At 39.0% G+C, this 16,745-nt stretch overlaps 1 protein-coding gene and 1 pseudogene across 1 annotated transcript; one reads left to right on the top strand and one right to left on the bottom strand.

The window, feature by feature from the left end:
• Positions 1-511: 511 nt before the first annotated feature.
• LOC149012496 (uncharacterized) lies at positions 512-3,736 on the bottom strand. The gene has a single exon (XM_089157621.1). It carries the CDS (start codon positions 3,734-3,736, stop codon positions 512-514), a length of 3,225 nt encoding a protein of 1,074 aa, XP_089013747.1.
• Positions 3,737-13,374: 9,638 nt separating this feature from the next.
• Positions 13,375-16,397, top strand: LOC149012495 (cytochrome P450 CYP736A12 pseudogene; annotated as a pseudogene).
• Positions 16,398-16,745: the final 348 nt, after the last annotated feature.

Here is a 16,745-nt window from a genome sequence, read left to right as displayed (position 1 = left end):
TTGGCCATCAAGATGTGGGTGGTAGGCCGTGCTAAGGTTGATGGTGGTGCCTTGTAATCGAAATAACTCCTTCCAAAAACCACTTACAAACAATGGGTCGCGATCACTAACAATCGATCGCGGAAGGCCATGTAGACGAATAATTTCAGAAGTGAACATCGCTGCAGCCTTAGAGCTGGAGAAGTGAGTCGGTAAGGCATGGAAATGAGCATATTTGCTGAGTCGATCAACCACGACCATAATAACTGTTTTGCCGTGTGAACAAGGTAGTCCGGTTATGAAATCCATAGCGAGACATCATCCCAAAGTGCAGAAGGGATTGGCAGGGGTTGTAACAGTCCAGTGGAGCTGTTGTCGCTGTTTTCATATGCTGGCAAACAACACAGTGAGCGACATATTGTTTAACATCCTTTCGAATACCCTTCCAAAATACATTAGCACTGATGCGTTTGTAAGTTCCAACATATCCTGAGTGTCCTCCAATCGGGCTGTCATGGAATTCCGTCAAGAACTATTTGCAGAACAAGGAACCTGCTGGTAAAACAAGGCGGTGCCGGTGGTATAGAAGGCCATCATGAAGGGTGTATGCAGGGTACAGGTGCGGTGCTGCCTGAATCTTAGAACAGAGTGTCTGCAACTCAGACGATGTAGATACCGCAATGCGTAATTCATCTAAGAAGTCCAGTTGGGGAAAACCCACTGTGAAGGAGTGAAAAGAGGGAGCTGGAGACCGTGAGAGAGAATCCGCGGCTCCATTTTGTATTCCTGGTTTATATTCGATATCAAAGACGTACCCCATTAATTTGGTAAGCCAATGATACTGCTCAGGGGTTTGAACAACTTGAGTACAGAGCTCCTTCAAACTCTTTTGATCAATCTTGATAATGAATTTGCGCCCCAAAAGATATTGTCTCCATTTAGCCACAGCTTGAGTGATGGCATACATTTCACGTACATAAGTGGATGCAGCTTGTAATTGAGATGATAATTTCTTGCTAAAGTATGCTATAGGATGTCCATTTTGAGATAGTAATGCCCCAATACCGGATCCATACGCATCTGTTTCGATGGTGAAAGGCAAGTCAAAATTTGGTAATGCAAGGATAGGAGCATGGATTAATACCTGTTGAAGGGTTTGGAATGCCTGCTGAGCTGAATCGGTCCATGAGAATGTTCCATGTTTAAGTAGATCAGTAAGTGGGCTGGCCAATTTGGCATACCCCTGTATAAAGCGCCTATAGTAGCCCGTAAGGCCCAAGAAGCCGCGAACGTCTTGGACATTTTTTGGTGTAGGCCACTGCAAGACATGGGTTATTTTATCTGGATCCACCTCAAGCCCATTACCCGAAACCTTATGCCCAAGATAATCAATAGTGAGCTGCCCAAACGAACACTTGGCCCTTTTGGCAAATAGTTGATGGGCTCGGAGAGTAGCAAACACCTGTGTCAAGTGGGAAAGGTGGGTAGGCCAAGATGGGCTATAGACCAAGAGGTCATCAAAGAAAACCAAAACAAATTGGCGGAGGTAAGGGCGAAAAATGTCATTCATCATGGCTTGAAAGGTCGAGGGGGCGTTGGTGAGCCCAAATGGCATGACCAAGAACTCATAATGACCCTCATGAGTCCGGAAAGCCGTTTTATGGATATCTTCCACTCGTACACGAACCTGATGATATCCCGAGCGAAGGTCTAATTTCGAAAAATAACGGGCGCCATGCAATTCATCAAATAACTCATCGATTGTTGGGATGGGAAACCGATCTTTAATAGTAATCACATTTAGGGCCCGATAGTCAACACAAAATCTCCAAGTACCATCTTTCTTCTTAACCAATAGGACGGGAGATGAAAAAGGGCTTGGACTGGGCCGTATGATACCCGATTGTAACATGGTGGTTACTTGTCTCTCCAACTCATTTTTTTGAAAATAAGGGTACCGATAAGGTCGCACCTTAACCGGCTGACTTCCGGGCTGTAAAGGGATGCTGTGGTCTTGAGTGCGTGGTGGAGGAAGCCCGGGTGGTTCAAGAAAAATATCCTCATAATCTGTGAGTAGCTGCTGGATTTCTGGAGCCCAATTTTCCGGAAGGTTTACTGGGGGCCCATCCATAGACAATAAAAATAAGGTATCCTGATTATGGGCTTGTAGTAAACCCTTCAGCCCGTGATAGTGAATGGGTTCGGATGATGGTCCACCTGTACCAACTAATATCGTTTGAGTGTCATCCACGGTGAAGGCAAGGGTTCGTTTGGTGTAATCGAACAATACTGGGCCCAATTGGGCCAACCACTGTACTCCCAATATCAATTCGGCCCCAACTAAGGGTAAGACATAAGCTTGGATCACTGTGGTATAATTCTGGATTACCAAGGGCAAGTCTGGAATTTGACCTTCACAAAGTAAACGGTTACCATCTCCGACAAGGACCGACATACTCGGAGCGGCAGTAATGGCCATTCCTAATCGGCGAGCAACATGGGTTTGCACAAAATTGTGCGTGCTCCCACCGTCAACCAGTATCTGCAGAGGTTGTCCATTAACATACCCAATAAAACGAAGAGTGGTTGGAGTAGATATACCTGCCAATGAATGATAGGAAATTTCAGTGGTTAACATAGAATCCATGTCTGCTACGGCTGTGGTATTTGTTTGATCATCAGGGCGAGCAACCCCTTCCGGAATGTCGTCGTCATATTCCATGAGCAGCAAATGCCGCGTCTTACAACGATGACCGGGAACATATTTCTCATCGCAATTGAAGCAGAGTCCTCGTTCCCTTCGCTGTACCATTTCGGTTGTGGATAAACGTTTAATTGGGATTCCGGTGCTTGCAGGTGGAGAATAAGGTTTTGGTTGGACATAGCTGCCAGTGGTGTTAATTAGTGGGGGCGGTCGTGAAGATAATGGTGTGGCCCTGACATATGAGCGTTTGGATTCGAGAAATTTTTGCTCCTGAACTCGTGCGAGCATAACAACATCCATTAATTCCTTTGGGCGAAAAGCCTTGACCTCGCTCTGTATATCAGATCGGAGGCCGGATACAAAGAAACTAACCAAGCAATCGGTGGGTAAACCTTCCACGCGATTAGCAAGCGCTTCAAATTGGGCTTGGTAATCTGCGACGGTTGTCGTCTGGGTCAACTTGGCGAGAGAGGCTCTCGGATCATCGAAGTCAGTTGGTCCAAATCGTATTTCAAGTGCTCGTGTAAAGGAGGCCCAAGTAGTAAAGAGATTAGCCTTGCTTACCCATTGGAACCACTGTAACGCAAGCCCTTCCATGTGAATTGAAGCTAGATTGAGGCGTTGGTCATCTGGAGTTCCATGTATGTCAAAAAATTTCTCAGCTCGGAAGATCCATCCGATGGGATCAGCGCCATTGAATCTGGGAAAATCGACGCGAGCAGCTCGAGTTTGGATTGAACTGGTCGAGGTGACGCTGTGGTTAAATGGAGGAGATCCCAATGGAGGAGATCCCAGTATTCCTCTATTTTCCGGCGGCAGTGAGCCTGATGCTACTCTCCCATCTACTCTCCCATCCATAGATGTTAACTTGGACATAATTTCTGCGAGCATAAGTTTCTGCTCTGCTAAGGTATTCTGTTGTGCTGCGAGAACGTCGCGTTGTTCAGACATTGAATCGTGTAGAGAACCAATCTGGGAGGCGTGGTCAGTGGAAGCATTGCTCAGCTGTCGAAGGATCTCTTCAGCTTGCCGTGCTCTGGTTCCTTCAACCATATCCGGTAGGTCGGACCAATGATAGAGACAGAGGAAGTTTTTAAGGATAAGAAGGAAGAATGAGGAGAGATATGGACGAAGGTAAGAGATAGAGCAGAGACTTTAGAGTTGAGAGTAATATTCTATTCCTTCTTTATCTCGCATCATGCTTATAAAGCCGATAATCTGTAGGTTGTTACAACACAGCTCATGCTGCCTAACAAATTAGCAACAGCTGTATCATTTCCCCAATTTCTATACTTTCTCTCCTACAGATATCCTTCCACTATTTACATAGGTAATCCCTCAAATACCCTGGAGTTTGTCTCATTCGTGAAGCTCTACGCACGACTTGACTGCCAGGTGTGTTCTCCTTTCCCTCAGGTGTCATTGAGGCGGTGGGGATTGTATCCCCTTTTTTTTTTTTTTTAGTTTTTTTTTTTTCACCTCCCCCAATAACCAAACAAATTTTTACCCCCCCCCAAAAAAAAAATTTTTTTTTTTTAACCAAACATTCTCTTCTAACCCTTTTTTTTTTCCCCATCCCCCTTTCCCTTTGTCTTTTTCTTTCCACATTTAATTGGTTTATGAAACCTAATTTATGTACGTTTGAACCTATCATCGAATATAAAAGCTATGGCTAAATACAAATTGGGGAACTATGACCCTACAAATATACATGAATCACTAAAATTTTCAATAAAATCACAAATTGCATATTAGGTATGGAACAAAGGTTGGACTTATACCAACCTCCCATGATGCTGAAGCATTGTAGACATAAGGAACTCATTCGCTTTTTTATGACATACAAAAAGTGAAATAGAAGCTGAAAAATAATTATGAAACCCAATAAACTTCATTAAGAAATTCTCCAAACACAGGAAGCAATGCTAAAATGCATCACTATTTAAGAAATTTGTTCCCATGTTGGAATTTATTAATTATTAATATAATTATATGCCCAAGGGAAAAATTGGAAACTCACTTGCGGGCGGTTATAACATATAGGGTTATATATTTTGGTAACCACCGCATAACTTGAGTAAGAGATCACATTATTCGTATGTAAAATTTCCTGAAAGGCGGCTCCCTCTCTCTCTCTCTCTCTCTCTCTCTCTCTCTCTCCCCCTCTCTCCAAGAAACGTAGGAAGGAGAAATTGTTCGAGGATCTTCTTCTCCTTGCTTTGGATCTCAATCTTACACCATCCATCCACAAAGCATTTGGGTTGTGGAATACATTTATTTTCCTCATGATTGTGGAATCAAACCGGTGACAATTTCATGGAAGAACAAGGATGTGGATCCAATTTACTTCTGCTACGGTAATTCTATATTGCGAAAAAGCGAATCCAGGTAAGGATCTTTCTCTTCTATTATCAAATAGATATATATGGAGTTTTACCAACATTGGCATCAGAGCCATAGTTCCTACAGTTCTCTGTTCCTCCCAATTGTTGTGCTTTCTTGAATGGATCCAATGAGAGGATCAAGGGTTTATAGAAACCCACTTTGGAGAATCCAAGGTCTGATGGAATTACACATCAATGTTTTGATTCTCGAGAATCCATTTCAAATCAAATAAAACCACTTTGGATATACGTGTACACCTGCTAGACGAAAACCCAAGGTTTTATGAAATGCAATTTTACACATCAAGTGATCCATTCAAATTTTCTAGTGTGAAAGGGCTTGATTTGGAGCATGATGGACTAGAGATGAGGGTATGTTGACATGTTTATTCTCGAGATCATGGTTTTCTTTGTATGTTTATTATATCCTTGCCTCCGTTGACATGTTTATTTATTATTTGTAAAGAGCATTGGCCACAAGAAAATGAATCAGAGTAATGTAAATCAATAGTTTTAAGTATATCATAAAGAAAAAGAAGAACAATGCAGTGTGTTCCCTTCATCAAATTCTTCATTGGATTCTTGTTTATCAAATTTTTTTCTGAAGGGTAGTCCATACATTCCACAAGGAGGAGCTTAATGCATTGGGAATGTCCATTTAAGGCAGCAAAATAAAATGCTACTCACACTCCATTTAAGCAGAGAACAAGCTTGCATCAAAGTAGTCTGTTTAACAGGATGAGTAATTCAATTTTGATAAGAAGGGTCCAAAATCAAATTTAAGTAATCTAAAACTAACATTGTGAAAAGTAGGAACTTGCAACAAAAAATTCAATCCAGTGCAAGAAGAATAAATGTTAAGGACAACAAAATCAAGTTGGGCGGTTGGATTGATTTACCTGTCTATGGTAATTCTGGAGATTAATATCAATTCCTTATTCAAGCAAAGAGAGACAATCTAAAGATTCAAAACAATTCAGCCATCGATGAGAGGAAATGATTGTAGTACCCGTGAATTGAAGATATTAAGATTGACGTTGATACAAATGCAACAGGGAAATAATATGTATATTACCTCAGGTGGCCTTAAGCTGCAGAATAAGGGAGGGAAGAATTTCGAACACCAAAATTTGAATACTTCGTAAGTCACAAATTATATCCAATAAGGCCTTAGTTTCCTGAAGATCCTCATCTCTCGTAGTAGAAACCAATGCTCTCTAATAACAGAAATAGGGTTCCTGAATTTGAAAATGAAAAGGCATAAATTGAGATCTAGCAGCAAGTTAGGGCTTCAAGATCTTTATTAATGAAGAAGTTTTCAACCGCAAGCAACGGCTGTAGACGAATTCGATGGATAGTGGAAGCTTAAATATAGTTGGAGGAGTTGGAGTCCAACTGTAGTAGTGGAGTAAATTTTTTATTTTTTTTATTTTAGATTTTAGATAGGAGGAATGAGGTTTGTAAGGCAACAATCTATCAAGAATATTCATATAATTGTAAGTTAAAAAATAAAATAAAATAAAACCCCCGAATCCCAGATAAAGATTTTTGGCTTTATAAAAAAAGAATATGGATTTTTGTAAGAAAGGGAGAGAATTAGATTATTTTTTTACAATATAAAAATGAAAACTGAATGGGAAAATTCACCTTCTTGATTCTCTTTTCTTAAAAAAGAAAAAGAATAAAACACTAATGGAATCTCAAATAAGGATTTTAGTTTCTTATTTTATTAATTTATTTATTAAGAGAGTACCAGTTGAATTGTATTTTTATTTTACCAAAATAGAAAATATTATTATTTTTCAAAAATTCAAATAGAGAAAAAAGAAACAAAATTGTTGAGGGAAGGATAGGATTTAGGAAGATATTTTATTTTTATTTTTCTAAGGTAATTCATTGGTAACTAAAATGTCAAAAATATCCAATAAAAAATAATTAAAGAAAATATAGATAATAGAAAAAGGGAACAAAGAGAGAAGAAAGAGAACTGAGAGAATTGAGAGAGAGAATAAAAAGGAGATATTACTTTGTGTGTGGAAGCAGAGCGAAGAAATAAATAAATAGGGTGAGTACAGAGAAAGAAAATAAAGAGAGAGAAAATAAGGAGAAAAACCTATTTGGTTCCCACGTATTCGGAAATAATTGATAATCATTCAAAATACAGGATAGAGGGTACGTTGAAAGATAAACATGAAATAGGAATAGGTAAGTGATATTGACTAACCTATATATGCTATAAGTGGGTGGTTCACTTAGTGAGCAAGTAACATTCACATGCTAATATAAAATCTATCTTATTCCTTCACTTATGCAATCTATGGAAGTGTATGATATATTGCTTTGTGATTAGAGCAGAAGTGCATGGGGTTGAATGAAACTTAAGAACTTGATTGAAATGTTTGAATTGAAATGCTTGAACTGTTAAGTTAAAAAAATTATAATATTTTCTTATTTAAATGATAAGATTGTATGAATAATTGTATGAATAATTGTATGAATTGTGTCAAGTCTTATTCAAATACGGAAAAGTGATAATTGAAATGCAAGAGCTACCTGAAATAGATAGGATATAGTAATGCAACACTAAAATTGAACATAAGAAGAAGAAAGAAAAGGGAGGAAATAATAAGAATAAAGAAAGAAATAAAATGTTAATGGCTTCTGTAAGTCCTGGTACCTAGTGTACCCACAAGAGAAGGCAGCGAGACTGAAAAGTGAAAAGATAGACTAGAACGATGATGGTCTCCTGTAAAGAACACCTGGCCTTGTGCCAAGAGACTAAAAAGAGAATCTCCTAATGAGAACTTTTAAGACTAATGCCACTTGTGTGGTTTATACTGAGAGTGTTCTCTCTATAGTTAGCGCTTAGGTTTCGATTAATAAAGAAAAAAAAAAGGGAAAATGAAAAGGGAAATGAAAAGGAAACTAAAATGCATAATGGCATAAGACTTTGATGTGATAATGGATGCATGATGATTTAACTAGTTTGCTTACATGGTTGACTATATCGCTTACTGGACCCACAAAGCTTATTATTGTAAACGTTGACAGGTCCCCAGACACAAGACAAGGGCAAAGGTATTGGCATCCAAGAGTACAATTTAAAGTAAAGGGTGAGAATTTCTTTTGCAACTGATGTTTTGTTAAATTGGACTGTGGAATGTACATATCTCTTTCGAGATTGTATGTATTTAACTAGGTACAGGGTGAAACTCAATGTCAATAAGACTGGACTTTGGACCGTATACATATGTATATGAGTCAAACTGTCAAACATGTTATCTGTTTCCGTCCTTGGAAATGTTTAGCTTAGCACTGTTTTTAGTGGGTACAAACATAATGATACTGAAAGGAATTGTCACGTGCCCCAATTGAATGTCCATAATGTGGGCCTCACCAAGCTTGTGAAAACTTGAGGCGTGACAATCACCATGGCTGGGGTTTAGGTCACCACTCTCTTACCACACCGTTGGTATGAGAACTGACATGTGTCAGGGATAAACCTAACCGAATGCAAGTTAACTACTCAATCTTATCATTCTAGGTCCAGATACCTCCCCTCATGCTTCTCGCCTTCTTGGTTTAATATCTTTCCATATCTAGAGTGAACGTATCATTCTCGGACTATGCATTCCCTTAACCCTATTGGTCATCCACATATAATGGGCAGGAAGCTCTCGTGTCCCCTCATACTTATCGCCTTTTTGGTCACCCATGAGCCCATGCCTATTATATGCCCACCAACCAAATACCACTGCCACGGGTCACTCGACATCAATACTCCCGCCGATAGGGTGATGATATAACGGGGTATCTAATACTCTTCTAGACCTCCTCGTCATAGCAAATAGTAACCAGTGAAAAGTGCTGGGGACATTAGAGAATAATGTCTCATACCACCGCCATTGATACCCCAAGCTAGGAGTACCAAGCTAGGGATTCCCCAATTCACAGTCACAACAAAAACAACCTTCCACAAAGAAGTAAAAGGTTTAAATCAACATCCACACTCCACAATCCAATTCAAGTCCATAACGCCTCAAGTTTAGTCCATACATCAATTTCATAAACAATTGTCTTGGACTCTATAATTTCAGAACGTAATCATCATTCCTATGTCTTATAACAATTACATGTATATTAATATGCAAGTTTCAAAATCAAATAAGAAAGCAACAATGGTTATGTGCCAGTGAACGTCCTCACCTTGCTATTGACTCACAACTTCTAAGAGACACTCAGAGGGTAAGTTCACGCTTCCCAAAGAAACAAAAACCAATACTGCAGGGACTGGTTGCTCGAGTTGGTTGCCCGAGGCGACTAGGGCAAGCAATTGCCCTCCGAGTAAGGACAAAATTGACTTGGAACGATTGAAGGCTTCTAGATTAGGTTCTAAATTACTCCAAAAATACATAAAGAATTCTAAAATAATACTAGAACATGAACCAACATAGTTTAAACATCAATCAATGCAAAAGAAACGAAAACCTAGAGAATCCTAAGTTATGTCTTTTCCGAAATCAATCTAGAAGAACATGGTGAACTAGAATGAATGGGGATCCACTCTAGGGTAAAGAGAAAATATGAACTAGGTTGATACAGTAATTCAAAGCCTTCTACTAGGTCTAATTAGTAGAAGAAATCAATCGCGAAAGAGATTTAGAAAGAACGAGGATGAGTATTAATCTTAGAGGAAGTTACTCGCTGCATGGAAAGCTTTTTGGAAGATCTCCACACTATCTTTCACCTTTGCGGAGCACTCTCTGACAAGCTTTGATAGCTACGGATCATAATGACACGAACGAAAACACATTAAATAAAGCGTCAAAAATCTAATTTTCCAAAATTGCCCATTTCACTCGGAACCAGGCTAGTCCCCTTGGGTGACAAGGCCAATCAACCAACCCCTTGAACTTAGTTCCAAGAGCAGAATCAAGGCTTAGATAACCCTTGGCCCTACCCTAGATCCTACTCTACACGCCAGAAGGGTCTTACTTGATTTTTGGGACCTTCCACACATGTCATCAATAAGCACTTGACCCATCTACCAAACCCATCAACGTCTGAGTTGGATCTCCTTCCAAACTCTGATAGGGCTCTTAACTCAGCATCATCACCATCAACTTCCATTGGTTCGGACTCCAACCCAATGGTCTCTACCTAGATGGCCCACAGTTGCCTTCTACCGGCACTTAGGGTTTTAGTCCTACAATAAGGATTTTCGAGTTAGTATCATGGGGATTTCACATTGGTAGTGCATGAATGGTACACTAGGGTACCTAGTGTGAGCTCACGACTCCCATTCCTTCTGTTCAGCACCCACTGGTACTACGATTCCATACCATGAGTTTCTAACCTCAATGCTCTTGATGATAGGGTGGCCGCACTTCTGGGTTAAGTCTTAACTCAGTGCAACTATATGGTAAGTGTTAAAATGCAAGTTGCATGAGCATGTGAGATGCATGAGGGTTCGGAGGCAATGACCATAGGCACCACCCCTGTCATATCATAAGGTGTAATCTCCATTGTCCCTGATCCATATTACATTCATAATAAGCATCATGATATTAGAAAGTAAAGCATGTTTATGTATTATACTGTGTGGGACCCACATGTTAAATCATGGATGCATGCCACATGGTCACACATTAATATGCGAACATACTCATCAGTTATAGCCATGGTGTGAAATCTTAGCGAGATTTCACCTTTTGTTGGTTGCAGAAATCAGTGAATTGGCAAAATCTCGGTGAGATTTCGCTGACATTTTGGGCGAAACTTCTCGATCAACAAAATTTGGGGGTTCAGGTGTTTATACAATATACTTCAATATCTCCACCCATTTCAAGTTCCAAAGCTACTCAGATTTAAGGGTGGGCGGACTTCTCAGTGTGAAATTTCAAATCTATTTCACTGACCTCTAAAGGTAACCTCTCCTGTTAGCTCAAGAAGTTGGAGATCACGAAGGTGTTGCTACACAAGAAGTGCTAGAGGTTGAATTTTACTCGGAGGGGCAGATAAAGAAGAATCTCTAGATGAAGAGAAGGAAAGCTTATGCAACTGTTCGACTCAAACAGAGATGGCACTCGCAAAAATCTCCGTTGGAGGAAAGTGAATCAAATGAAGCAGATGAAGAAGAATATTTGAAGGAAGACGCCGAAGAAAAGCTTCCGTGACCGATTGACTCAAATAGAGAATCTGTTGGAGGAAGACGAATTTGAGGAAGTAGATGAAGATGAGTCTCGTCTTTGAAGGCGGAGTCGGAGAAAATCATTTGATCGACTTAAACACATAAGTGGAACATCACATAGAGAGAGAAAGTAAGGAGGTGGCTGACCGGTGATTCCAGTGAAGATTCTGGCAGCGTCCGTGAAGTTTCGGAGTATTTATCCTTTTTTTAGCCAATTCGCCACAAAAGATTTTCCACCAACTTTTGGTAAATATTGATTTCGGTGGCCTTTTTATTTCTATACCTGTTGAACTCGGCGAATTTCACCAAGTTTTGGGTGAAATTCGCCGAAACTTCCTACCTTGGTTATAGCATATTTAATTATAGAAAGATCATCCTATGACTAGCATTTAATTCCTCCTCATCCAATTTGTAGGTTTGTCTGATCCAATTGGTGTTTCAAGCACGGAAAGCTATGCCTTAATGTTGACCAATTACTTTAATTATGACATACGTAGGTTAGTAATTTAAGACATGATTAACCCTATGGAATTTCCTAAAACCAGGCTTAATCCCACTGTAAGACATCCAGTCGACACAAGGGATACCCATCGGTTGTTATAGTATTGACCAGCTGTAATAACAAGCATGCTTATAAGAAGAAACTACCTTGAAATTTAGGGCTTCTTCTTCCAGTAGGTTTCCCAATGAGTGTTCATAACTCAAAGACCCACAGTTTTTCCCTGCCCTAGTTAATCAGTCATTAATCCCCTATTCTCTACCTTAAAAATGAAACCCCTCATACTTACTAAACACCCATAGTTGCAGTAGCCTACAATAAGGCCTTGGAACATAAGAAAAACATTTGTGAAGAACAGCCCTTTGTTTTCTTCACCCATGAATTCGTTCATGGCCAAATCCCAAGAAATCAACATAGAAGGTAGGGGCTAGTGTGATATACCTTATTCTTATGCTTTCTTGTCAATTCCTCACATTGAATCCCCATGTTTAAAACCCGAACACTTCTCATGGCCTCTTCTCCTTCTCTTCCTCTCTCTCTCCAGCCTCTTTATTGTTTTTTCTTAATTTTTTCATGAAATAAAACCCACAACCCTCGTGATATAAGTCTCTTTTAGGAATCTTTAACTACTATTCGACGGACATATGGGGTAGTCAATAATATTGATAGGGATGTGTGCAAGAGATCAAATACTACTATGAAGGAGTGGAGTTCACTTGATAAAACACCTCATATGTGTAGTCATGATTCATGAAAGCAAACTATATCCACTTTCTCATCCCATGTGGATGTGTTTTCCTTTTCCGGTCTTCTTTCCACATGCTTGCTTGATCCTATAAACATAACTGGGTTAACATCGTGTAAAGGACGTCATATAACACTGGAGACCCTATCTTTGCCATATGAGACTGGAGTTACTTGATGTTGCCAGTTAGCTTTTGATAAGAAACAAGCTCACTGGGTACTCGAATACATTCAAACATTAACATGTGAATGACATACATTTAGAAGTTTGATAAGAAATATGCCAAATGGGGGAGCGTAGAGAAGTTAATTTGGCCTTTTGTTCACCACCCAGGTTACGAGACAATAATTGATGTGGCCGGCAGAATTGGATTTCTTGCAAGAAAGACGTTAATTCTGTGGTTGGGGGTTGATAAATCATAAAACAGGCAAGTTTTTTCTTATTTGTGTGGTGAAAATGCATTTATTCGTCTCACATCAATCAAACACATGAAATCAGAGAAAACAACAGCATTGTTCAGGGGATTTTTCTGAGGAGTAAAAACGCTAAGCTCCTTCAATGAAGAATTGATAGAAGGGTAAGGTTTATATTTTTCAGTGGAGAGGTCATGAGTTTGACCATTGTGAATGTTAATTATATTGAAGCGGAGGTACGCCAGGCTTAACCTCATCTCCAAAATTTCAATAAAGGGTTTTGAAGAAAAAGTCACAATGGACAGAAATTTGAAGCAATCATTGAGTAAAAATTACAAAATTCACTAAAGAGGTCGCTCATTTGAAGCAATCACGTCCCCTATAAATATTGATCTCCATGTGTAAAATATGTTAAGATTGCAAGCCGAGAGACTAATAAGTGCCCTGTTTGCTGCTCTTAATTTCCATACAATCTCCAATGTCTCCTTTATCCATACCAGTTCTCTTGGTGGTCGTCGGAGTTCTCTGGTATTTAACAGCCCATCTCCGGCAAGTTTCAAAAGCAAAACACGGCGATCACCAACGACTACCACCAGGTCCACGAGGGTTGCCTATTCTGGGCAATCTTCTGATGTTGGGTGATCTTCCACACCACAGCCTCCAACACTTAGCGAGAAAGTATGGATCTATCATGTACATCAAGCTCGGCCTGGTGCCCACCGTGGTGGTTTCGTCTGCACAAGCAGCCGAATTGTTCCTTAACACCCACGACCTTGTCTTCGCCAGTCGACCTTACAACATGGCCTCCCAAATCATTTCTTATGGAAATAAAGCCATCGGCTTCGCCCCTTACGGTCCATATTGGCGCAACGTTCGCAAATTGTGCACCATGGAGCTACTCAGCGCTGCCAAAGTTGATTCCTTCAAGCAAATGAGGAGAGAGGAAGTTATTCTCTTAGTTCAATCTCTCAAAGATGAGTTTGAAGGGAGAGTAGTTGATGTGAGTGCCAAGGTGGGTTCGGTGGTAGAGAACATGATTTATCGAATGTTGACAGGCAACAAAGATAATGGATTCCACCTCAAACCTGTTGTTGACGAAGCTTTAAGGCTGGTTGGAGCTTTCAACTTGGCCGATTACATTCCCTACATTGGCTCCTTCGATATTCAGGCAAGTTTCTAACCTCCATCATAAACGCTTAAACTTTCTTATTGGGTGGGGGAGTTAGCCTGAAGTCCATCAGGGAACAGATGCCGGACTTATTTTTTTGTCAATGACCGATTCAATAAGTTGGAGCACTTGATCTTTCTGATATTTTTGTTTTCATGTTTTGTTGATAACTTTATGAGTTTTTTATGTGTGAAGGTAGACCATGGACAAACTAGTGTTGGATCTCTTTAGTATAATATATTTTGTGTAAATTTCAATTAGACTTCCTTAAGTATATTGAAAATTTTAAATGTGGAGGGACTAAAATATCACTCAAAGTATTTATATACATTATATTATTATTAATTTTTTTCATTTTTTTGGTTGTATATTTTTTTAAAGGTAAATATCACTTATCTCTCCTCTTAGCTGGACAAATAGCACTTACACCCCCTCTTAACTCTCCTCCTACCTAGCAAATATATCAAACACCTCCCCTTTGTTAATTTTCTCGATTAAATTTAACTTTTACTGTTAAATATTTTTCTAAAACCCCAAACTACCCTTGGCTAAAATTATTATTTTTTATTTTAAACCCTAAATGACTGTAATCACCCTAATAGTTAAACTACTAAATTACCCTCAATTATAATAATTATTAAAACCAAAACACCATAGTAAAACTTAAGTTATCTTTAATTATTAAAAGCCCAACATGCCTTTTAAAAAAAATTATCAAACAATTAAAAAAAAACGTATTACAATCAAGTAAAATTAAAAATGCAATTAAAAAAAGGAGGAGATGTTGATAAAATTGAACCCGTACTACTATTTTGGGTTTTTTTAATTGTTTGATAATTTAAAAAAAAAAAAAAGGTATGTTGGGCTTTTAATAATTAAAGATAATTTGGATTTTAACTATGTGTATTGGTTTTTTAACAATTATTTTAATTGAGGTAGTTTAGTATTTTAATTGCTAGGGTGATTACAGTAATTTAGGGTATAAAATAAAAAATATATTTTTAGCCAAGGGTAGTTTGGGGTTTTAGAAAAATATTTAACAGTAAAAGTTAAATTTAACAGAGGGGAGGTGTTTGATATATTTGTTAGGTAAGAGGGGAGGTAAGTGATATTATCCAATTAAAAGGGGGTGTAAGTGCTAATTGTTCAGCTAAGAGGGGAAGTAAGTGATATTTACCCTTTTTCTAACTATATAATTAACGCTTAATTTTTTTTTTTTTAATCCACCACACACTTCAACTTAGTGACATAGTTTATGGGGATAAGATATCATTCCTACAATATAGCAGGAAACTAAACTATCTTATTTTTTGGATTCATATTGTTAAGGACATGGCAGATCAACCATCTTCAACATGGCCTGATCATCAATCTCATTACACCTATTTTTGTTCAAAATAATCCCATCACACTTTTTCTTGTCATGCATTGCTAACCTCTTGTCGACTCATCAATTATCCTTGTCACAGGGATTGGCTCGCCGCATGAAAGCAGTTAGCGAAGTCTTTGATGTGTTCTTGGAGAAGATTATTGATGAACACATACAAGATGCTAAAGATCGCCTAGAAAACCATAGGAATGATTTCATTGATGTCATGCTATCATTCACTACGGAAGCTCAGAATGCAGCGAATGAACAATGTTATATGATCGACCGAACCAATATTAAAGCAATCATTTTAGACATGATTACGGCTGGAATGGATTCATCAGCTGCCACAATTGAATGGGCCTTATCTGAACTGTTAAGGCATCCAGAGTTGTTGGAAAAACTTCAACAAGAATTGAGAGAGGAAGTAGGCATGGATCGGTTAGTTGAAGAAGAGGATTTGATGAACTTGAACTACCTGGACATGGTAGTGAAGGAAGCTATGAGACTTCACCCTGTTGGTCCATTTCTTGTGCCTCGTGAGTCCATGGAAGACATAACAATCAATGGATATCATATACCCAAGAAATCTCGTGTGATTATAAATGCATGGGCAATTCAACGAGACCCAATGGTGTGGTCAGAAAATGCAGAGGAGTTCTTTCCTGAAAGATTCATTGGGAGCAAGGTTGACATTCATGGACGTGATTTCAAATTTATACCATTCGGAGCAGGTCGTAGAGGGTGTCCAGGCTTAAATTTGGGCTTAGTTGTGGCTAAACTAGTTCTTGCACAACTGGTACATAGTTTTGATTGGGAACTACCTAGTGGTACATCAGCTGGTGACTTAGACATGGCTGAGAAGTTTGGCTTATTGGTTGCCAGAGCCAACAATTTATTTGCTATTCCAACTTATCGCCTTTCAACTCCAACAATTAATTGTTAGGAGACTCTTATTTGTTGGTTCCTACTATAGCCATATTCCATTGTTCAGCGAGTTTCACTTCTCCACATAGATTACTGTTATATAGGGTTTGAGTTAGGCAGGTAAGTTATAAGACAAACCAGGGGAGGGAACACTAGAGGTAGAATGGTCTTAAGAAATAATAACAATCCTAGTATAAATGTAATGATGTTACAACAGTTTGAATAATGAAGAATATTGTTCCTTGCCTCTAACTATGTCTCTCTCCTTTGTGTTCTTCTTCCCCAATCCTCTGTTTCTTCTAATATGCTGCTCTTCCCCCTTTGAGTTTTTCTATTCTATAGCTCTCGATACGGGTTTGTATCAATT

This window comes from Hakea prostrata, chromosome 6 (assembly GCF_041222555.1).
Source record: "Hakea prostrata isolate BN-2017 chromosome 6, UWA_Hpros_2, whole genome shotgun sequence".
Taxonomy (NCBI): domain Eukaryota; kingdom Viridiplantae; phylum Streptophyta; class Magnoliopsida; order Proteales; family Proteaceae; genus Hakea; species Hakea prostrata.
Note: the sequence above shows the minus strand (reverse complement) of the source record. Positions and strands in the feature narration are given on the sequence as shown.

What these genes read in the sequence shown, in the direction of transcription:
- LOC149012496 (XM_089157621.1), bottom strand. Translation starts at nt 3,736, where the DNA reads ATGGTTGAAGGAACCAGAGCACGGCAAGCTGAAGAGATCCTTCGACAG.